The sequence below is a fragment of the Megalobrama amblycephala genome, linkage group LG24 (assembly GCF_018812025.1).
Source record: "Megalobrama amblycephala isolate DHTTF-2021 linkage group LG24, ASM1881202v1, whole genome shotgun sequence".
In the NCBI taxonomy this organism is placed as follows: Eukaryota; Metazoa; Chordata; class Actinopteri; order Cypriniformes; family Xenocyprididae; genus Megalobrama; species Megalobrama amblycephala.
Window position 1 is genome coordinate 23,547,235 of NC_063067.1, and position 25,042 is coordinate 23,572,276.

At 36.5% G+C, this 25,042-nt stretch overlaps 1 protein-coding gene across 1 annotated transcript in view; it reads right to left on the reverse strand.

Moving 5' to 3' along the window:
- The window catches only part of utrn (utrophin), a 278,999-nt gene that overhangs the window by 230,322 nt on the left and 23,635 nt on the right, over positions 1–25,042 (reverse strand). The window contains 12 exon segments of the mRNA XM_048177425.1: positions 422–669; positions 763–850; positions 932–1,031; positions 3,204–3,382; positions 3,467–3,646; positions 3,746–3,853; positions 4,654–4,755; positions 5,365–5,484; positions 8,517–8,612; positions 8,614–8,668; positions 8,749–8,930; positions 14,618–14,830. Coding sequence (XP_048033382.1) covers positions 422–669; positions 763–850; positions 932–1,031; positions 3,204–3,382; positions 3,467–3,646; positions 3,746–3,853; positions 4,654–4,755; positions 5,365–5,484; positions 8,517–8,612; positions 8,614–8,668; positions 8,749–8,930; positions 14,618–14,830 — 1,671 coding nt within the window.

Consider the following 25,042-nt stretch of genomic DNA (forward strand, 5'->3'; position numbering starts at 1 on the left):
ATGCCATAGAATTCTGAGCTCCCAAAAGAACCTTTCAGTGAACCATTTTTATTGTGAAAAAGCACATTTTAAATTATCTAAAGAACCTTTTTCCACTATAAAGAACTTTTTGTGGAATGGAAAGTTTCCATGGATTCTTCATAGAACCATCGATGCCAATAAAGAACCTTTATTTTTACGAGTGTATAGTGGAAAAAAGTTCTTTAGATTTTTAAATGTTCTTCAAATGAAGACAAAATGGTTATTTTAAGAACTGTTCAATGAAACAATCTTTGATGAACCCTAAATGGTTCTATTGCACTGCTGCAAAAACCTATTTTTAAGAGTGTACAGTAAAATTCTAATTTGAGTAAACATCTAAACAGTAAACATCTGATTTGAGAACAATATCTTGCATAAAGTGGCCTGGAATTTGACTGACCTCACAGACATCTCTGAGTGTCTGTAGTTCCTGCTGGTTGTCTTTTGCTCTAAACCCTTTAGTGGAGGTCAACCATTTCTCCTGTTCCTGCAGCACTCCATCCACAGCCTTCAGTCCTGATAGAACCGCCGCCGCTCGGTCTAGAACTTGAGCTCGCTTCCTCAGATCCTGGATCATTTTCTGGCAGCTCTCCCATTCCTTACGCACAGAGTCCAGCCCAGAACGTGCCACCTCTGAAGACAGACCTTCTATAAAGCCAGATTGAGTGAATTTAATAGGTTAGAGAACACAAAGACCAACATTTATCTTGAGGAAATCACCCATAATATATAATTCCATACCTTTCTCCAACTGTTCAATCATCTTCTCTCCTTTCTGCACCACCTCTTTCACCGGCCCCTCGTTTTCATTGAGCTCCACCCCCAGGACCTACAGAGACAGGACAAACATATTCAGTAGGCCAAATGTATGAACAAGTAAATGTTAGTGTGGGTCAACACAGCATGTCACCTGTAGTTTTTCCTTCAGGAGAGGCGAGTCTCCAGCAGCTCGGGCAGATGATTTCCATGCAGCCAGCCGCGACAAAAGCTTGGGAACATCAGTTTCAGCTCTAAAAAACACAAACACATCACATCGGGGTTCACATGAGGGAGTGTTACAGCGGAGCAGAACAACAGAGCAGTGTGTGTAAACACTGTATAGCTTATGCTAACCTTCACAAATGTGCTAATTATGAACATAATTGCATGATGGAAACTTGCTTGAACAGCTACTAATCTGTAATGCTTGAAATGTGACTTTTAATTGTCAAAAACACTGTCTGGAATGACATCAGATAGCCCATGTCAAACAGGTACAATAATTGCTGGCTCATATGATTTGATATTTGGTGTAGTGTAATGCAGAATAAACATCAGGATATTCTTTTTTTTTTTTTTTTTTTCCTAATTATTGCAGCCTAAAATGACCGCGTCTCCACTTTTTGAAATATTAATTGCACATCTAACAAATGAATGTGCTTATTAAATCTAATCTAATTATAAGGACTATTATACACTATATACAGTATTTTATAAAGTAGTTTCATTATTATCATGAAACCCTCAGAAATTTGTATTTTGTCCCATGACAAAACATTAACGTGTAAGTGTACACTACCGCTCAAAAGTTTGGGATTGGTAAGATTTTTTATGTTTTTAAAAGAAGTTTCGGGCTTTATTTAATTAAAAATACAGTAAAAACAGTAATATTGTGAAAAATTATTACAATTTAAAATAACTGTTTTCTATTTGAATATATTTTACAAAGTAATTTATTCTCGTGTTGGCAAAGCTGAATTTTCAGCATCATTACTCCAGTCTTCAGTGTCACATGATCCTTCAGAAATCATTCTAATATAATAATTAGTTCCTCAATAAATATTTGTTATTATTATCAATGTTGAAAACAGTTGTGTACTTTTTTTTTTTCAGGATTCCTTGATGAATAGAAAGTTCAAAAGAACAGCATTTATCTAAAATACAAAGCTTTTGTAACATTTTACACTACCGTTCAAAAGTTTGGGGTCAGTAAGATTTTTATTTTTATTTTTTTTTGAAAAGAAATTAAAGAAATTAATACTTTTAATCAGCAAGGATGCATTAAATCGATCAAAAGTGACAGTAAAGACATTTATAATGTTACAAAAGATTAGATTTCAAATAAACACTGTTCTTTTGAACTTTCTATTCATCAAAGAATCCTGAAAAAAAAATATTGTACACAAATATTTTGTACAATTGTAAACAATAAATGTTTCTTGAGCAGCAAATTGACATATTAGAATGATTTCTGAAGGATCATGTGACACTGAAGACTGGATTAACAATGCTTTGCCAACACAAGAATAAATTACATTTTAAAATATTTTCAAATAGAAAACAGTCATTTTAAATTGTAATAACATTTCACAATATTACTGTTTTTACTGTATTTTTAATTAAGTAAATGCAGCCTTGGTGAGCAGACGAAACTTCTTTTAAAAACAATAAAAATCTTACCGATCCCAAACTTTTGAGCGGTAGCGTAAGCAATGTTTTGGATTGCTTGTGCAGCTACGTCTCTCTGGCGCCTTTTAAAAGCAAACAGGTTGGAAAGACAATAGACAAGCGTAGGTTGTGAATGTTTTGAAGCGATAACTTGGAAGTATTAAACATTAACCTCTCCATTGCTGAAATGGTCTTCCCTCATATTTGCCACATAACTTTTCTTTCCTTTTAAACTCTTGTATATAAGTGCGTGTGTTTTTGTGACATATCAGGACACAAATTTGTATAATAACATGGGTATAACATAGGTATTACAAGGAGAGGGTGACTTATGAGGACATTACCCCATGTCCCCATTTTTCAAAAGGCTTATAAATCATACAGAATGAGTTTTTTGAGAAAGCAAAAATGTGCACAGTTTTCTGTGATGGGTAGGTTTAGGGGTAGGGGTAGTGTAGGGGGATAGAAAATACAGTTTGTACAGTATAAAAACCATTACGCCTATGGAATGTCCTCACAATTCACAAAAACAAACGTGTGTGTGTGTGTGTGTGTGTGTGTGTGTGTGTGTGTGTGTGTGTGTGTGTGTGTGTGAAAACCTGGGTAAATAAGACAAAAACCCAAGTTGCAGAAAATAATGCGAAGTTTGCTTGATTTTGCATTAAAGTCTGTGATCGTGTGAAATCCTGAAGGGACTGATAAAAAATATTTCTAGGGTTTTTGTCAGGGAAGACACATGTTTGTGTTTGTCGTACAGTCTCCTGAGCTCGCCGTCTGTATCTAGATGTCGTCTTTTTGGCGGGGCGGGTGGTGGTAGCTCTCGGTCGCTGCTGGTGAAGGTCTGCTCCATCCGTGTTGTTACTGTTGTGACTGTCTCCATGACAAACTTCTCCTGTATCTGGGACATCCCGGTCACAGACACTGCTTCCGTTACCTGAAAACAGAACAGACACTTGGAATCAATGTTATACAAAAGACTAATGTGCAACAATACACACAAGAGAGATGTGTATCTGACCTGGCTGGAACAGTCCTCGAGTTTTTGGACCAGGTTGTCCCAGCGTTGGGTCAGTTGGTCTGTGTCTGTCTCTATCCTCTGAGCTGCGGCTGGACTGTTTAACAGCACCATCACATCCTGTCCAGCATCTGACAAAGCACTCAGGGTCCTCCGCTTCTGGGCCATATCCTCCTTAAGACTCTGCCATAGGTTGAGAGGTCAAAACATTTGGCTGAATAGCGTTAATTGTTTTCATAATCTAAGCTAAAAATACAAAGTTATGCATGTTTGTCTACTCACGGCTAATCTGCGGACGCTGCCATTTATTTCGCTGGGGTCTCTAAATTCACAGGTCTGAACTTCACTTAAGGCTTTCTCCTTTTCTGCGAGCCATGATCCAAACAAACTCTGAAAAGATAGAGATAGTAAGACATTTAAATAAGTCAAGTGATGAGAAGAATAATGCATTTGAATAATAATAAATAATAATAATAATGAATAATGATTTTCTGAAGCAAAAATGCATCATTATTCATATGTTGCTCCAAATAAAAAGAGAAAATCGCCCACCCCTACACAGTACTTTGACACACAACCATAAAACAACACTAATTTACTGCAATATCATAGAGAAAATCCTCTGATGTGCATCACAGTTCAGTTTTAGTTTATACTGTAACTGCAGACTGATGGAAGCGGGCTAGACGGATGAAGTGGGAGAATAAAATTGTGTGCACTCTATACTAATGATGTACTGGGTCAATGGTAATGATATCTACAGGTCATAAACAGCCATAATTTAATCTCACCCTTTCCCAGAATGAAGTCGGAACTGTTAAAAATAGCAACCTGACCCTTCAATGCATTCTGTGAACATTCCAAGTCCAAGATAAGAGCACAACACAATGGAGCCCAACACAGAGCCCTGAGGCACACCTCAGGCAATTTTTTGGCCTGCAGCTGTAGTAAAATCAAGTTTGTGCTGGATTGAAATTAATGTATGAATGGGCAAAAACAAATATATTTAAGTACTTAAACTTTACAACAATTATTGTGTGACATTCATTTCAATTTAAATTTTGTTTTAATTGGCAAACTTCAAAACATTTTACATAGAGCCCAGTAATTATCAATGATCGTTATTAGCCTCATTATCAATTTTGTGATTTGTTACAGTGAAATTTTGGATTTTTGGTATCAGGCCTCACCTGGTCATCAAGCAGCCGCTGCCACACCAACTGTATTTCCTCAAGTTTGTTCCAGCGTTCCTCCGTCCAGCGACAAACTGCCGCCCAGCGCTCCCCCAGTGACTTTGAAGAACAGATGGAAAAACAAAAGAAAGTTATTAACTGACTTTCTGACTTTTCACACACTTTTATTGCCTCTGGGAGTGTCAGACATCTGTTCAGTTCCAAGTTTCTTGCTGCACTGCATCCAATGAATTCTCAACACTGTGTCCAATAGATCTCATTCCTTAGAAGAGCTATCAGTACACCCATGGAAGAAGCTGAAAACCACTTGGTTTGATTACCTTTGCACTTTAGTAAGAAGAAATGTACTATAAGAGTCAATCTTTTCTGCATTTACTTTCAGATTTAACCACAGCATTCACTTTGATCTCTAGTCAAACACTGCAAGTACAGTTAAATAACACATTTCAATTTGAAGCAACACCTTGAACCATGGTTTGCGTTCTGTTTCACTGTGTATGGTTATGTGTTTTGTTTCACTACTGGTACATGAAAATTAGTGCTGAAGATACACCAAATGACACTCAAAAAGTTGTGGCATAAAAACTAATGATTCAAATCTATATCTGAAGACAATAACAGCTCTGACTCTCCAAACTGTCATCTTAAAGTTACAGTAATTCTAACACAACAAAAAGGCAGCATTTTATCCTGCATGTTGTCCACTACCTGCAGTTGGTCCTCCAGGGCAGCAGTGGCGCTCTCCCCACTGTTCTCGTCCACGACCACAACCATGTGTGTAAGGGAGTTCACCTTTACCTGCTCCACCTCCAGATCATTCTGCAACACCTGAGGACACAGTGCAGTGAAAAAAAGGTCAATGGTTAGGGTCTAAAGCATACCTGTACATACATATACATATACATATATATATATATATATATATATATATATACACATACACACACACACACACACACACACACACATATATATTTATATGTATTTATTTAAATAAATACATTTAAATAATATGTTAAATAATATAATTCTTACATAATACAACTGTATTGTATTTCCATTGAAAAAAAGGGGAATATAGTGTGGATACGACATTTTTGAATCGAGGTTCTGTACCAAGGATAAAAGTGTGCATGTCTCCATATATAGTGTGGAAGCACTTGGTTGATGTGGTACCCTTCCTATGAGACTGTGAGGCTCCTAAATATAAGCATGTGTGTGGGAGCGAATGTGTGTGTTCTTCATTCTCTAGCTGAACAAACATGTCGAGGTCGTGTTTGCCCCTCGTTCACTGGGGCGTGTGCTGATTTGCTTATTCATTCTTCTCACAACTCAATCTCTCTCTCCTTTCAGCAGTCGTGGTAAATTCAAAATGGAGATCAGAAAGAGAAACTTTTTATTTGCGAACAGGTTATGCACACGCACGGGTTATCTGATGCGAGTCATTCATTAACTACACAGGTCTCCTAAGCAAAGTTTTATTGCTCAAGGGTTGCTATTTAAGGAGAGTTTATGAAAGCTAATATCCACTGTGACTCATAATTGTCTTTTAATGTTTTCAATAATCTTTTTTTTTTTACAATCCATATTTGGTAACACTTTATAATAAGTGTACAGTAATAAAACACTTATAAATCAAACTATTAGTTTAAAAGTTAATTCATAGTTAATATGTTGTAGTCTCTACAGTGTTAATATATTAAAGGTGATAGAGAGGATTTTTTCGTCGACTGAGAATCCAAAGACTGTTAGTGAGTTTTTGAAATGAGCGCATGCATAAGAACAGCCCCCCTCCTTCACAGCTCGTTTCAAAGGAACGCCTCCCAAAACTCGTGCACGAGTATTGGAACACGAGTGTTTACCACCGGCATTCGCTGTGTTGTGTTAGTGGATTCATTATGTCGGACTCACCGCATGTAACTCATAATCTGCAGTTGTTACTCCTGTCTCCTGACAAAAACATTGCATGCGGCGCCAGTGGAGTGTGGAAAGTTACTGGAGCGCGCAGCCGCGCTCATCTCTCACAAGGAACGTCATGGCAGTGATTGACAAGCCAGAGGGCCAATCCGTGCACGTCTCTCACAAGGAACATCACGGCAGTGATTGACAAGCCAGAGGGCCAATCGTTTACGCGATGATCGCGTAAACGATTGGTTGATGTTTTTAAGGCCCTACCTCATGCACAGATGATGTATATTAATATTATTACTTTCAGTGCACCTAATAAATAGTCTTTTATCAGTTAGTAAAGACAGTTTCAAGTAATATTGCAAAAATGTATAAAACAAAACCTATTTAGCACCTTTAATAGGCTATATACAAATAGTGAGTACTTCATTCATTGTCTTTGCAATTAACACAGATATTATTGTTTAATTAGCTCATATGTGCTTTCTGTGTTGATAAATGTGAAGCATTATGTAATATCAAAGTCATCAGGTACGTCAGCAAACAATAGACAAGCATAGTCATTGTTTGATGGACAAAGATTGAAAAGTGGAAGTTGTTAAGTAATCACAGTTGTAAGGTCAGTTGTGATCAAGTTATCTTTTTGTAATGCATTGCAACAAGTGGTTGACCAATATAGATTTTTTGATGACTAATGCCAATGTCGATATCTTAGAGAGCATGGTGACTGATGGCCGATATAAAAATAATTTACCCAGTCATAAGGGTAAATTTTTTGAAATTGAGATTTATACATGAATACATGAATAAATAAGCCTTCCGCTGATGCATGGTTTGTTAGTATAGGACAATATTTGGCTGAGATACAACTATTTGAAAATCTGAGGTGCAAAAAAATCTAAATATTGAGAATATCACCTTTAAATTTGTCCAAATGAAGTCCTTAGCAATGCATAGCAACTCACAAAAATAATTTTTTGATATTTTTATGGTAGGAAATTTACAAAATATCTTTATGGAACATGATCTTTACTTAATATTCTAATGATTTTTGGCATAAGAGAAAAATCGATAATTTTGACCCATACAATATATTGTTGGCTATTGCTACATTATACCTGTGCGACTTATGACTTGTGGTCCAGGGTCACATTATGATATCACATTATTTTTACATTTTTATTTTAAATAATATTTACTAAATTAGAAATAAATCATTTGAAAATTCTATTTGCTGAATGCTGACCATAAATAAGAAAGTATTATAGCATTTACCTTTATATTACTAATAACAGAAAGGCAAATGCTATAATAGTTTTTCATATACCGTTTACTTTCTGTTTAACAGCTCTGTCTAATAATAATCTATTACACATAACTGTTAAACAGAAACTAATGAAGATGGAGAATAACAGTGCGTTCACACCGCCGCCGGCGAGAGCGTCAAAGTGACAGGAAGTCATTCTTTTTCAATGTGAGCCGGCGGCGAGCTCCGGCGAGAGCCGGATATGGTAATGAGTTATGACGCGGTTCAGTGGCAACCAATTGAAATGTAGAGGTCCTCGCTTGAGAGGATTCCGATTGGTTGCCATAACTTATAATTTACTTTGACATTCCCGCCAGCGGCGATTTGAACGCACAGTACAGCGTTGTTGGCAGGGCAGCCAGGGCGAAATTTTGACGCTCGAGCCGGCGGCGGAGTGAACACACAGTAAGAGCTCAGATGCTGGTGAGCACCGTTTCAAAATAAAAGTCCTGCATGCTGTCAAAATAAAAGACACATGAGGTAAACGAAAAAAAAACGATACCGGTAATAATAAAAAAAAAAAAAAGTAAAATATCGCCTGATATGTATCTACCACTAATCGCAACGCACCGTATCATGACACAACGTGACATAGTTGCCGATACCCAGTCTTACATTGATTAGAGAAATCAAATGTGTCCCTTACTTTGTGCTGCTCTATCTGGGCCCGATATCCCTCCATGTCTCCTGCTATTGGCTCTGTCTCCATCTTACGGATCCGCCCCTCCGTCAGTGTCAGCCAAGTCAGAGAGCTGCTGGAGCTGCTGTTGCTGAAGGTCCATCAGAACCTCATGAAGTCTGAAGATGGAGGAGAGAGAGGTCACATTCAAGCACTCTCCTCAAACAGAAGAGCTCAACAGGAATGCGTGCGTCCGTACCTGGACTGGCGGTCCATGCTGGCGACCCGCAGGTTTTCCCAGCGGGAGTTGAGCAGTGACATTTGTTCTCGGATCTCATCTTCCTCTTCCTCACTCAGATTGCCTTGAGCGATCAGCTGGTTTCCCGCCTGTAGCACATTTCCCACACTGCTCTGGTGGGACGTCAACTCCATCATAAAGGCCTGAGGGCAAGAAGACACATCGGTCACCAGGCCGAATGCAAACCTTCTTCACAGACGACTTAAACAGCACATGTGTTGAGTTCAGGTCATTCAGACTGGCCAAAGCCCTTCTAAACAAAAGTTCCAATAAGGCACATTTTAAGATGCTGCTTTTTTTTTCCATGAACAAAATACAGTACCACTTTTTTTTTATATATATATATTTCTGGCCTTTTGCCATATTTATTGCCAGTGATGGTACAGGAAGGGAGGTTTTCTTAAAAAATAAACATATATTTGATTCATTTAATGAGCAGCTGTGGTGATCATCACCTTTTGAAAGTTTGTTATAGTAAAAAGGGAGAGATTTATAATGACTTTGCCATTGTTAAGCATGTTTTAGGCACTTCTTATTGAGTTTAACATTAGTTAAAGCTTAATGTATAAACAAATAATGAACAATTTTTACAGCATTTATTAATCTATGTTGACATTTATTTATAGATAGACTATTGTTCATTGATAATTCATGTTAGTTCATAATATATTAATGTTCATTTATACCTTTAAACTTGTTTTATTTAAAGGTGCCCTAGAATCAAAATTTTGAATTTACCTCAGCATAGTTAAATAACAAGAGTTCAGTACATGGAAAAGACATACATTGAGTTTCAAACCCCATTGCTTCCTCCTTCTTATGTAAATCTCATTTGTTTAAAAGACTTCCGGAAAACACGCGGTTCTCAACATAACACCGACTGTTACGTAAACAGTCGGGATCATTAATATGTATGCCCCCAATATTTGCATATATGCCAGCCCATGTTCAACGCATTAGACAAGGAAAGGCAGTATTAATGTCTGGATCTGTGCACAGACAAGGTAAGCCAGCAAGAACAACAGCGAAAAATGGCAGATGGAGCAATAATAACTGACATGATCCATGATAGCATGATATTTTTAGTGATATTTATTGTCTTTCTAAATGTTTCGTTAGCATGTTGCTAATGTACTGTTAAATATGGTTAAAGTTGCCATCGTTTCTTACTGTATTCACGGAGACAAGAGCCATCGCTATTTTCATTTTTAAACATGTGCAGTCTGTATAATTCATAAACACAACTTCATTCTTTATAAATCTCTCCAACAGTGTAGCATTAAGCCGAGTTCAGACTGCACGATTTTCAAAGTAGTCGGGTCACTGTTCTTTTCACACTGCATGACTATCTTGGCCAGCATTCAGTCGCTGCTGTGTTCAAACTGCACGATGGATCGGCGACAGAAGGTTTCACACTGTATGACTTTACAATAGGAAGAATCGCCGACAACTCTGTCTGGCATGCAAACTATGTTTCACAGCCAAACACACGCGAGATGTGACAAGGAAACAACGCGATATCACGCAAGACCGGAGTTATTATTATTATTAAAAACGGTAGCCGGCAAGAAGCTTGCAATATGAAGCTTGCAATTGCCGGTGCGCTGATTTGCAGAGAAAACAAGAAAAAGAAAAGAAGAATATGAGGAGGAAATGGTTGGGGAGACTGTGGATTGTGTGTTCTGCAATGAGATTTGGAGGTAAATGCATAACTTTTCAATGTGCTGCTGTTGCGGATGGTCAAGCAAAGGTTTGTGCTTTGTTTTTGTTTGATAGAATTGTAATGTTTATCTGAAACAAAGCCATGCTTGCTGATATTTTGGTCTATAACTCCTCCCCGAACTCCCCGCTGCTCTGTATCTTGCTCTCTCATTGGCTGTCGGTCATTGCTGATGTAGTTTTCAGTCAGAACACTTTTCACACTGCAGGATTTTGAATCGCCGACAGGTCCAGATATTTAGCATGCCAAATATCTCACGGGCGTCGGCGACTCGTCGGCGATTCTCTCAGATCGCGTCTTTGCTCATTCACACTGCGTGATTGTCACTCGCGTGAACGAGCTCCGATTTGCTTGTGATTTCGGGCATTTGTCTGCGATTTCTCAAAACCTGTCTGCGATTTCTCAAAACCTGATGGCGAGCCAAAATCGGGGCTAAAATCGTGCAGTCTGAACTCGGCTTTAGCCGTTAGCCACAGAGCATATAGCCTCAACAGAATCAAACTTAAACATCAAAATAAATACTTTACTCACATAATTCGAAGCATGCATACAGCATGCATGACGAACATCTTGTAAAGATCCATTTGAGGGTTATATTAGCTGTGTGAACTTTGTAAATGTGCTGTAATATAGTCGAGAGCTTGTGTGGCAGGGAGCACGCAAATTAAAGGGGCGGCGCGCTGCCAAAATCAGTGTATAGTTAATGATGCCCCAAAATAGGCAGTTAAAAAAATTAATTAAAAAAAAAATCTATGGGGTATTTTGAGCTGAAACTTCACAGACACATTCAGGAGACACCTTAGACCAGGGGTCTCAAACTCAAATTGGCGGGGGGGCCATTTCTGTGATTGACACCTCATAGGAGGGCCATATTAACATTCAAGTGCAAGAAAGCGCAACATTTCAGAAAATTTACTTTCCTTTGCATTATTTCTCATTTACATCAAATTTGCCTACTAAAATATCTTTATACCTATACTATAAATATTTTATTTACCATACAAAATGTAAACAGCAGTGTCTCTCTCATTGTTACAGAGTGTAATATAATTATATAATACTATTACTAATATAATACTACTAATATACTATTAATTGCAATAGTCTGGTGCAACTTCTCACATCCAACAAGGTGCATGGAATAAAAAAAAATAGTAATTTAGGAACAAAACCATCAACACTTGTGACATGGAGGGGTCAGAAATAAAAAAAAAAAAAAAAAAAAAAACTGGAGCGCTATATATTATATTATATTATATTAATTATTTATATATATATATATATATATATATATATATATATATATATATATATATATATATATATATATATATATATATATATATCAATTTTATTTTGCCAAAAAAATAAAAATCTCTCATTGTTACATACATTATTAGCTTTTAATATTTAGTGGAAGTATTTTCCCTTACTTTATGTTAGCTTAAATAACATTAAAATTTTGCACTGACCAGCACTGTACTGAACAAATACAATCCCTGAATACATTTGTACACTCTTCTGTTTCTTGACAGACACCTGGCAGCGCATTTGCCCAAGATGCTGTATGAGCATCGGTAACGTTTAATGGTTGCATCGGACGCGTTTCGGTGGTTTAAATCGACGCTCGTGACTTAAAGTCAAGTGCTTTTACTGTAGGCTAATTTAGGCAAGCGCGCTCATAATAGAAGCGACGCGGTTGAGAGCGCGGCTCATGGTTGCATAGCAACGACAGACGCCACTGGAGCGAAAGCGCTTTGGAAAGAAGGAGAATGCGGCGCGGCCGCTTATGTGACGCGATATGTGAATGCCCCCATAGAACGGCGACTTTTTCTTTGCATATCAGACAGGTAGCAACTAGAGAATAATCATAATAATAATTTAGCGGGCCGGATTATGTTTTATTTTGAGATCAGTTGCGGGCCGGGTAGAGTGGGAGGGCGGGCCGTAAATGGCCTGCGGGCCGGCAGTTTGAGACCACTGCCTTAGACTTATATTACATCTTGTGAAAAAGCATTCTTGGGCACCTTTAATGTTTTATAAATGTCTGTTTAATTTTTTCACAATTTTTTTCCATTTCAATTTTAAAAAATGTTTTAATGGTCTAATTAAAAAAGAATTAATTTTATTAACAATTTAATCATTTCTTAGAATGTTAACAAAAATGGGCCCCTGGCAGTCATCCCGGGTCCTAGTTGAAATCATGACAATAACAGCCATTACAACATCAGAACAAACAGAGCCAAATCAAATGACAAGCAACTTGGCAATCGTGACATGATTGGTTGAAAGTGTAAAAACAACACTTTCTCAATACAGCAAAAAAAAGGCAACAAACCTTCTGTACATTAAGTCAAGTGTTTGATGGTTAAAGTGGGACCATAGTGCTGGGACAAACTCTGCACAGCTTTCCCGTATTTGCCTTGCTTTTGTTTTTGCGTCAATGCCTTATACTGGCGTTCACTTTCAGAGAGGAATGTGAAGCTCACACTCTCTCTCTATCATTCAGGAGTAAGTTTATGTGCACTGGCTCTGCTGTCTGTCAAAGGTCTCCCTGCCTCACAGAATTCCTCACATTCCTGGCATGTTGGGATCATGTTCTCTGAGAGCATCTAAAGACGTCTGCTGAGGAGTCACAGGAGTGCGTGGGACAACCAAAATCTTCATCACGGTATTGTATATCATCACAGAAGTGTTGTCACGATACTGGAATTTCTAACCTCAACGTAATACCTTGAAAAATATCTATATATTCCATTCCATTTTTTTCTAACACAGGGAAAAACTCTTATAACATTAAAAGAATAAAATTTGAACATCAGGTTAATTTATTTTTGACCATAATCAATGAATTTTCGGGAACTTCACTTTAAGCCTTTATATACAGTCAAACCAAAATTCACCTTAAACATTTCATTCATTATTGCAGTTTATTCATTATAGTTGTAATAAAATATGACAAGATCTCAGAATTAAACTGCGTCAGAAAAAAAAAATCTTAATTATGTCAGATAACACTGGTCAGGTCAAAGTGTCTGAATGATTTTTGGTTCCAAATTTTTATCAATTTTACTGGTAGTCCACTGTATGAAGAATTTTTGGGTATAATATGTCAGTTTACTTTATTTGGCTATCCTCACATAAATGAACTATAGTGTCCTGCATCAAATAATAAAAATATATCAAACATGTCTGAATAATTTTTGGTTTGACTGTATAATGCAAGGTATTCATAATGTACATTATAACGCATTATGTAATTGTAACCAAAGTTAAAATGCATTAACACATTAATGTTAACAAATATAACTCTTGATTTTAATAATGTATTAGTAAATGTTGATATCAACATTAACTAAGATTAATAAATGCTGTAGAATTATTGATCATCCTTAGTTCATGTTAACTAAAGTAGTTAACTAATGTTAACTAATGAATAACCTTACCTTTACCTTGTTGTAATGTGTAACCGAAATTCTATTGGCTGGGATTATATAAAAATAATAATAATAAACTTATTAATATTATTCTTATTTTTATTTTTATTTCAAAGACCGAAATATATTACTATTGTAATACAACTGCCGTGTAAAAAAAAAAGAATACTTCATAATAATAATTAATTATAACTAATAATTTACTTGCAATAATTAAACTTTTATTTATTTTTGTGTGAAACTGTAGGGAAGACTTAAGTTTCTGTGAAACAGGTGGACAATTGCTTCATTACAAGTCTGAAATGTTGTAATCATCTGTCCACAAAAATGTTGGAAATTCTGCAAATGTAGAAATAAAGCATTACTATATAATTACTTAATTAAAAACACACTGAGATGTGCGTTAACTGACTGTCGGAGAGAAGAGCGTGAAAAAGTGAAGCTGGTATCAGTGTATCAACACTGCTGAAGATAAAGATTGATAAAGTATGTATATCAATATTCTTTTTTTTTTTATATATATATCATTAAATAACCATGTGATAATGTCAATTTTGGAATAATTCAATAATAATCCTGGGAAACTAATAATTTAAATCATTATTTACGGGAAGTCTTTATATCTGCCTAAGCTCTGATGTGAGCAGATGCTTCCTGTGTGCAGCTCATATACCTCATGCGTGTGGAACTGCTCTTTGACCTCCTCTACATCGTCGGACACGTCGTCTTGCATGTGCAGCATGTCTTCGGCCGACAGCAGCCAGGTGAGCACCTCTTCCAGAGTCATCTGATACGTGTCGAGATTCACCTCCATCTCCACCTCCGACAGTGTGCTGGGCGTCTCTGCCCGTGTGCTGCTCATCTCCTCTGGCTCTCCAGCCAATCCCTGCACAGGAACAGACATTCACTTAATGTTGTTGTCATCAGAATGTTAAATAACAAGTAATTAAGAATATAAAAATGGAGGATTGATTTTTCACATCTGCCTTTGCGTGACTTACTGAATGTTTTTGCATTCATGTGTAAAAAGTTCAAACACTGTGACAGGAGGTTAAAGGCAGGGTAGGTAAGAAATTTTGTTCCAAATTTGTTTAAACTTTCTATATATATACATGCATAATTAAAATGTAAGAACTCTGATAAAAAGAGTATAAAAATCGAGTGACTCTAGACCGTTTAATCTGTATTAAACACAGCTCATTATTTCCATCCGGGACGAAACATAGGATTGGCTTAGGCGGCTGTCACTCTCTCGCAACCATGGCAACCACCCTTTTGCCACACATGACCTGCCCACTTGCGCGCGCACGTTTGATTTGGGGAATCCAAGAGGCATGGATCCTAGGAATACCAAAACAATGGCAGAGAAACAGCAAGCTAAATTCACAGTATCGGCCTATGCAGTTAGTGAAGGCAAACCAGGCAAAAAAAGGAAGACAGTAACAGTACAAGAAAAGGCAATGAACAAAAAGTCTTTGGATAAACAAAGAAATAAAACGCGAGTTAAATATCGGCGTGGCTTTCCAGCGATGGCGAGAACTGAGGGAACTCAAGGGGCTGAAAAGTGACTCCTTGATGGCTTTATTTCTGCTGGACAGGTAAATCTTTCTTTTTGTATTTTGATCATACATATTTTTTTGTTTATTTTTTCATGAAGCATGTGTCATTAGCACACGTAGCTGCGTAATATAGCTAACATAACATTACTTAGCGAGCCGTAGTAGAGACGATAAATAATGATAGCTATAGTGTTGAATTGTGCATAATTTTACCCTCTGTCTAACTCTTTTACCATGTTCACCTGTAAGTTTACCTGCACGTTTTTTTTTCGCCTTTGTTTTGTTTTTATATTCTCTACCTATGTTTACTGATGTCTTTATCTTGTATCTGTGTGTGTCGTACACACTTTGTTGTATGTGTGTGTTATTATTTTGTGTCTGCAATGCAGTTGTGAGTTGATATTTGAGTGTATGTTACTCTGTTGATCTGTAGAACAACGTATATGTTATGAATCTTACACGAAATTCATCTTCATCACAGTGTAAATGATGGTAATGGAAAAACGTGTATCATGCAACCTGTTTTTAGCTTTGCCTTATAGATAGCTCGTTAGCGAATCAAAAAATATATATTTTAAACTTTACCAATATCAATATGCTAGCTTGATAGTGAGTACTAAAATACATCTTGTTTGTTTATCTTCATAATTATAAAGTTATTTTTATTACATGTGATTCTGACATGATGTCACTACATGCCGTGCTCCTTCCTCTCCGCTCGTCTCAGGTAAATAATGCGTCTTCCAGCTCAGTGGTCGGAGTCACACGTTCATGCGTTTTGGGGGCGTGGCTTTGGAAGGAGCCCAGAAGGGAGGGGGTGGAGTGAATGGAAATAATGAGCTGTCTTTAAAACAGTCGTGAGAGGTCTACAGACACTCGATTTTTATACTTTCTTTTTCAGAGTACTTACATTTTAATTATGTATTGATATATAAATAAAGTTTAAACAAATTTTGAAAAAAAGTTTTTTATACATTTTTTTGCCTACCCTGCCTTTAAGAGACACACGAGAACCGATGATATGTGTAAATAATGTCAGATCCCATATCTGAACGTGCAAAGGCATTAATGAATTCTGAAAGCTGTAGTGAAGGAGACTTTAAAGGACCAGTGACATCAGCCTGATGCTTTATACATCATAGGCCCTGTTTTCCACCTATTAAGATGCGTTTTGGTCGATCGAATCACAAGTAGATGAGGGAGACACATTCCCGTTTACACCTGGTGTTTTAATCCTTCTCTTTTGTCCACTTTCAACCACTTCTGTCCTGATTTCTTGGAGGGGAGGGTCTATGGATGGGTAAATGTTTGGGCTTTTTCAGATCTTTCAATCTAATGGACAAAATAAGCTCATCAATTTACATATGAAATGCAGACAATGGAAAAACACACGGAGAGCATCAGCTTTCATTTCTGCTCTGACAGCTTCAAGACCGTCCGAACGCTGTGAGTGTGTGTTAGAAATCAGGAATGGTGAGAGAACATTGTGCTTGGTACATTTTTCATATTCAAACTTAGCTTGGGTCTTCAGCCGACAAAGTTTAAACCCCGTCTGACTAGCATGTTTCCTATAATGTTTAGTAGACGGAGAGTAGACTTTAGCGTCTGTTTGAACACATTCGACCACATGAGCATTTACACTACGAAAGTCTAAATCTGGTCTAATGTGTTTTTAACTACCTCTGGAAGTGGTCGAAAGCTCAAAATGTTTTAGATCTCGTTTACACCTGTATTTAGTGTCGTCCACTTGTGATCCGATAGACCAAAAAGCATCTTAAAGGTGCCCAAGAATGCTTTTTCAAAAGATGTAATATAAGTCTAAGGTGTCTCCTGAATGTGTCTGAAGTTTCAGCTCAAAATACCTCATAGATTTTTTTTTTAAATACATTTTTTTAACTGCCTATTTTGGGGCATCAATAACAATGCACTGATTTACACTCGGCGCCGCCCCCTTAAATCGCGTGCTCCCTGCCACACGAGCTGTCAACTATATTACAGCGCATTTACAAAGTTCACACAGCTAATATAACCCTCAAATGGATATTTACAAGATGTTCGTCATAATATTGTAAAGTACTTGTATGCATGCTTCGAATTATGTGAGTAAAGTATTTATTTGGACGTTAAAGTTTTATTCTGAGTGAATTTGAGGCTGTCCTCCATGGCTAACGGCTAATGCTACACTGTTGGAGAGATTTACAAAGAATGAAGTTGTGTTTATGCATTATACAGACTGCAAGTGTTTAAAAAATGAAAATAGTGACGGCTCTCGTCTCCGTGAATACAGTAAGAAACGATGGTAACTTTAACCTCATTTAACAGTACATTAGCAACATGCTAACGAAACATTTAGAAAGACAATTTACAAATATCAGTAAAAATATCATGCTATCATGGATTATGTCAGCTATTATTGCTCCATCTGCCATTTTTCGCTGTTGTTCTTGCTTACCTAGTCTGATGATTCGGCTGTGTGCAGCTCCAGACGTTAACTGGCTACCCTTGTGTAATCCCTTTCATAATGTTGGGAACATGGGCTGGCATTATGCAAATATTGGGGCGTACACCCCGACTGTTACGTAACAGTCGGTGTTATGTTGAGATTCGCCTGATCTTCGGAGGTCGTTTAAACAAATGAGATTTATATAAGAAGGAGGAAACAATGGGGTTTGAGACTCACTGTATGTCATTTCCATGTACTGAACTCTTGTTATTTAACTATGCCGAGGTAAATTCAATTTTTGAATCTAGGGCACCTTTAATACCAGGTGGAAACAGGGTAATGTCCTTGAATGTGCTAAAACTCGCCCTCATGCACGCAAAGCATCAATAAGGAACTTTTCTGCAAAACTTCAAATGTAAAAAAGATGGACGTCATTTCAACTACAGGTTCTGTAGACACTCCTCTAAATTAAAAAAAAAAAAAAAAAAGTAATGTTATATTTACAAAAGACTGTGAAAGCGTTGAAAATATATATGAATATATTTATATTTCACCCAAAAAACAATGAAAGACATCAAGACAATTATGCACATTTTCTCAATTATTATTACCATAATGCAAAAAAATTAAAAAATAATAGCGACATAATATTGTAAAGTACTTGTACATCATGGTAGTAAACTACCATTCACAGGGTTCCCACTCTTTCATGAACACCAGATTCAAGGACTTTCAAGGACTTTTTCAAGCACCATTTATTTTATATCAAGCACCTATCAAATTCACATCACATATGGAACGTCATGAAAGACCTCTTACAGTACTTAACATTTTAATCATCCTATTGCATTTGCATCCATTTTAACCCGTAAGAGGTCCAGAATCATTTGTATATTAATTTTGGAAATATATTAAAACCGTTTGCAGCTTTCTTATCCCTAATGTTAACAATTAATCCATACTAATTTTGGTTTTCATTTTTTATGAATCATTACTTGAGTAAAAACATTATAATATAGAAAGAATATTATAAAAATACATTTTGCAATTGAGTGCAAAAAAAAGGATTATATGGATCGTAATTGTGGCTTAAAGTCAGAATATATACAATATATTATAGATATAAGCTTGCAATTCTGAGAAAAGAAAGTCAGAATTGAGAGATATAAATGAGCACTTCTGAGAAAAAAAAAAAAAAATTATATATCACAATTCTGACTTTTTAAAGGGATAGTTCACCCAAAAATGAAAATTCTGTCATCATTTATTCACCCTCAAGTTGTTCCAAACCTGTTTGAATTTCATTGTTCTGCTGAACACAGATAAAGATATTTGGAAGAATGTCAGTAACCAAACAGATCTTGCCCCCCATTGACTACCATTGTAATTATTTTTCCTGATATATTTATCTGTTTGGTTCCAAAACAATATTCCAAAACAAATATACTAGGACTAAGTAAGAGGGGCGTGTTATAATTTTCACAAAATTTCAAATTTAATTCAAGCTCTTTCAAGGACTAATATTTGTTTTCAAGTACTTTCCAGGCCTTGAATTCATGTGTCTGAAATCCAAGCACTTTCAAAGACTTTCAAGGCGAGTGGGAACCCTGCATTCAAAAGTCTGAGGTCAGTAAGACTTTTTTTGTTTTGAAAGAAGTCTTTTATTTTCACCAAAGCTGCATTTATTTGATCAAAAATACAGTAAAAACAGTAATATTGTGAACTATTATTACAATTTAAAATAGCTGTTTTCTAATATGTTTTAAACTGTAATTTATTCCTGTGATCAAAGCTGAATTTTCAGCATCATTACTCCAGTCTTCAGTGTCACATGATCCTTCAGAAATCATTCTAATATGATGATTTGATGCTCAAGAAACATTTATGAATGTTGACAACAGTTGATAACTGTGATTACATTTTTTTTTTTTTTTTTTTTTTTCAGGATTCTTCGATGAAAAGTTCAAAAGAACAGCATTTATTTAAAATGTACATCTTTTGTAACATTACTTTACTGTCACTTTTGATCAATTTAATGCTTTTTTTGGGCACGTGGGGTTTTTCTGAGATGTGAATTTTGTCCTGGATGTGTTTACTGAGAGTCACTCCAGCATCTGTTGTGAGATGGTCTACAATGCTACCATGAAACACGCACAAGAGAATGACTTATGGGAAAAGTCATTACTGAGGTTCAAGAGTCTGAACCGCAAAATCAAAACAAGCAGTATTGCACTAACTCTCCTTCAGAGGCAGACAATACTGCTATTGGCACGTGTTCTCAGCTGACTAAACAGCATAACAGGCCAGGTCATGTGATATCACCCACATTCTCAGATGTTTATGTCCCACGCCCTAAAAACTGACAGCTTTTCTAAAAGCGGCGACCTACATTCCTCAGCACACCCAAGCCAGAAATGTCCCAGCTCATTGATAAGAGTGAAACACTAATCGAGCGGGATTTGTGTGAGTCTTAAGGTAATAGAAGCAGGTTTTTCTTCATGGTGTGAACGCCATTGTACTCTATAATAAAAGAGACTGAATCAGGTAATGAACCCGTCTGATCTAAAGTCTGACATTGGGGAACCACCAAATGGCACCACACCCAAGAACAATGGAAAATATAAGAGAGATACAAAATAATAAGCTTAAACTGATAACTCTGTTCTGTTTTTAGAAAAACAACACTGCCCTAGGGAGTATGACATGAACAAAACATGGTATTACCAATGGTACCATAACCAAAAAAAAAACACGGTATTGCCATAGTACAAGTCAAAAACAAGGTATATACTTGCATTGTGCAAGTGAAAAAAAAGCACAGAGCTGTCATTATAGAACATAGTATTGCCATGATACCACATCAAAAAAACATGGTATTGCCAGAGTACAAAAAACATTGTGCAATTGCCATGGTGCAAATAAAACAAGATGATAGAAGTCAAAAACTTGGTACTGCCAGAGTACAAAAAGCAGCAAAAACATGGTATTAGTAAAAGGCATTGTCATGGCAGACGTCAAAAAACATGGTATCATATCCAAAACGCATGACATTGGCATAGTAGAAGACAAAAAATATGGTGTTACCATGGTGTAAGTAGAGAAAAAGCATGGCATTATCATGATAGATGTCAAAAACATGGTTTATTTTCGGTACTTTTCTGCTGGTAAAAAAAAAAAAATAAAAAAAACAGTAACTTGAACATCATTTAGGGCTGTTTGTAATAGTAGCAATTGAGTCCTCAAACAAGGCTTTGTTCCTTGAATAAATGCACAGAGAACAAGCCCTCATCTGGAGGAAAAGGTCATCTGATGAAAATATTCCGCTGGAATTCCCAACTTCATCCCACATGCTGGATAAGACTGTGTTCTTTCTGATCGACTGTAAGGCAGTGTGCGCACGAAGGGTGGTGAAGCAAAGCTGGAATGAGCAGCCATTGAAACATTTGTGGTCTGGCAAAGGCAGAACCACCCAAACGCCCCAGAGCATCCCAGCAGATGCCTACATCTGCACAGATTCAGAGACATGATCAGAAGTAAATCACGCCCCATCCGGGACCGTATGGAATTTAACGATTGTTCGGATTTTGATTATTCCGGATGAATGATTATTGTCAAGCACGTATGCAAAGTTCTGGGGAGTGACAGTCGCATTTAACTGTGGGTGTGAATCCGATGAATTACCATTACAAACAGACTTGTGTCAAAATATGCGAGTGGCAATAAGGCTATGAATATGGTCTTGGTATATTGTAACATTAAAGAGCCTCAGAGTGAAAATCCATCATGATTCATTTATCAGTTGACTTCAGAGATCCTGCAGAACTTTCTCCACAGAGTGTCATTCTGAAGCAAACACATGAGTTTGAGTGGCCAGATAAACAGCTAATTGTGGTTATTAAAATCATTAAAGCTTCATTACTGCAGCCTGTCAGACACACATCAACACACTTTCATGCACAGGTGCGCTGATGGGAAATTCTTGACATTGCAATGGTCATATCTGAAGAGCACTTTTATATTTCACATTTTAAGATCAGAAAATACATGAGAATCAAAATTGCTACAATGTAAAAAATATTTGAGGACTATTTGAGGGAAAAATCTAATAGCATTTTTTCCTGACAAAATATGATTGCAATTTAAATTATGATTAAAATAAAGCTTCAGGTTCACCTGTGCTTCTGTGAAAGGCGACAACACGATTTTATTTTGATTAATCGTGCAACTACCCAAAACTAATGTACTCTCTGTGACTGTACCATGGTACAGTAATGGTATCAGAGGGTAATACCATGGTACTTTGATGCACACTACAGGTCAAAATTTTGCACACACTGACTCATTCTTTATTACCGTTTTTCACATTGTCATCAAATTTTAAAATAACACAAAAGGAAGTATATGAATTGTGTGACCAAAGCATGTTATTTGAGCATCTCAGTGCACAACATCATGAGGACCATCCAGTGAAGGAGTCAAAAGGTCAAAAGATCATGATGTATACAAATCCAGGTACATGTGACCAAGTTTTGACCATGTTAATGTAATATCACACAAAAGCATGAAAAAGTACACATAGTGCTACCATGTTTTTTGGACAATAGCTTTGAAAATACCTTGAGTGCCATGTAAATACTATGTTAAATTAATTTCAGCACAATGCTATTACTTTCTGATACCAAGACTGTAGCATTGGAGATTATCATACGCGTGTACTGTGGTATTTGCATAGTACTCCAAGGTAAATATACTGATGTGGTGTGGTATAATTATGGCCTTCATGTCAAAAAAAAAACAAAAAAAAAAACATGGCAATGCCATGATAAATGTCCATAAAACTATGGTATTACCATGGTACATGCCCTGAAAACATGGCATCACCATGATAAATGTCCATAAAGCATGATATTACTATGGTACATTTCCTAAAACATGGTATTACCATGGTAAATTTCTATAAAAGTATGATATTATCATGGTACATGTCAAAAAACATGACATTACCATGATAAATGTCCATATAAGCATGATATTACCATGGTACATTTCCTAAAACATGACATTACCATGATACATGTCTATAGAGGCATGATATTACCATGGTACATTTCCTAAAACATGAAATTACCATGATAAATGTCCACAAAAGTGTGATACTACCATGATACATTTCCTAAAACATGGCATTACCATGATAAATGTCCATAAAACTATGGTATTACCATGGTACATGCCCTGAAAACATGGCATCACCATGATAAATGTCCATAAAGCATGATATTACTATGGTACATTTCCTAAAGCATGGTATTACCATGGTAAATTTCTATAAAAGTATGATATTATCATGGTACATGTCAAAAAACATGACATTACCATGATAAATGTCCATATAAGCATGATATTACCATGGTACATTTCCTAAAACATGACATTACCATGATAAATGTCCACAAAAGTGTGATATTACCATGATACATTTCCTAAAACATGGAATTACCATGATACATGTCTACAGAGGCATGATATTACCATGGTACATTTCCTAAAACATGAAATTACCATGATAAATGTCCACAAAAGTGTGATATTACCATGAATGTCCATTAAAGCATGATATTACTATGGTACATTTCCTAAAACATGGTATTACCATGGTAAATTTCTATAAAAGTATGATATTATCATGGTACATGTCAAAAAAACATGATATTACCATGATAAATGTCCATATAAGCATGATATTACCATGGTACATTTCCTAAAACATGACATTACCATGATAAATGTCCACAAAAGCATGATATTACCATGATACATTTCCTAAAACATGGCATTACCATGATACATGTCTATAGAGGCATGATATTACCATGGTACATTTCCTAAAACATGAAATTACCATGATAAATGTCCACAAAAGTGTGATATTTCCTAAAACATGGCATTGCCATGGTAAATGCCCATATAAGCATGATATTACCATGTCCTATAAACATGGACTTGTACTTGTATACAGCTATGCAAGTAAAGAAAACCGTGCAGAAGTATCTGACTGAGCACTATATCCACCCTTCTCTGACCGCGTGTTACAGTACAGTATAGCATAGCATATGTGCAGGACAACTGTGTGACTCACTCTACCCAGTGAAAGCAGAAGGCGGAGGGGAAGAAAGAGTGTGCACGAGAGAGAGAGAAAAAGAGAGAGCGAGAAAAGGAAACTGGTAGAAGTGGAGTTATTTTTTGGCACTAGAGTGTGATGCCCATTTTCCACAGGCAGTTCCTCATCACACATTGCATTTATTTGCATCATGCACATTTTCTGAGCAAGAAATCTCATTGTGCAAGCACTTGTATTTGATGAAAAGATGCACCTACAACTGTATTAAGTTAAGTAGATTTCCTTAGTGTTAACACTGATCTGAATAACCAAGTGGCTGTGTTAAATATATCTCCAACTCTGCTGTGTATAACACTTCATTATTATGTGAACAGCTGAACCCTTCTTTTAAAACTCATACTTCCATTTGCCATTGGGCCCCTTAAAGGTGCCCTAGATTCAAAAATTGAATTTACCTTGGCATAGTTGAATAACAAGAGTTCAGTACATGATAAAGACATACATTGAGTTTCAAACTCCATTGCTTCCTCCTTCTTATGTAAATCTCATTTGTTTAAAAGACCTCCGAAAAACAGGCGAATCTCAACATAACACCGACTGTTATGTAACAGTTGGGATCATTAATATGTACGCCCCCAATATTTGCATATGCCAGCCCATGTTCAAGGCATTAGACAAGCCAGTATTAACGTCTGGATCTGTGCACAGCTGAATCATCAGACTAGGTAAGCAAGCAAGAACAATAGCGAAAAATGTGCGCGATTTAAAAGGATAGTTCACCCAAAAATGAAAATTTTATGTTTATCTGCTTACCCCCAGTGCATCCAAGATGTAGGTGACATTTTTTCTTCAGTCGATCACAAATGATGATTTTAACTGCAACCGCTGCCCTCTGTCATTCAAATAATGGCGGTTGATGGGAACTTCATCTATAAGAGTGAATAAACCTTGCTTAGACAAATCCAAATGAAACCT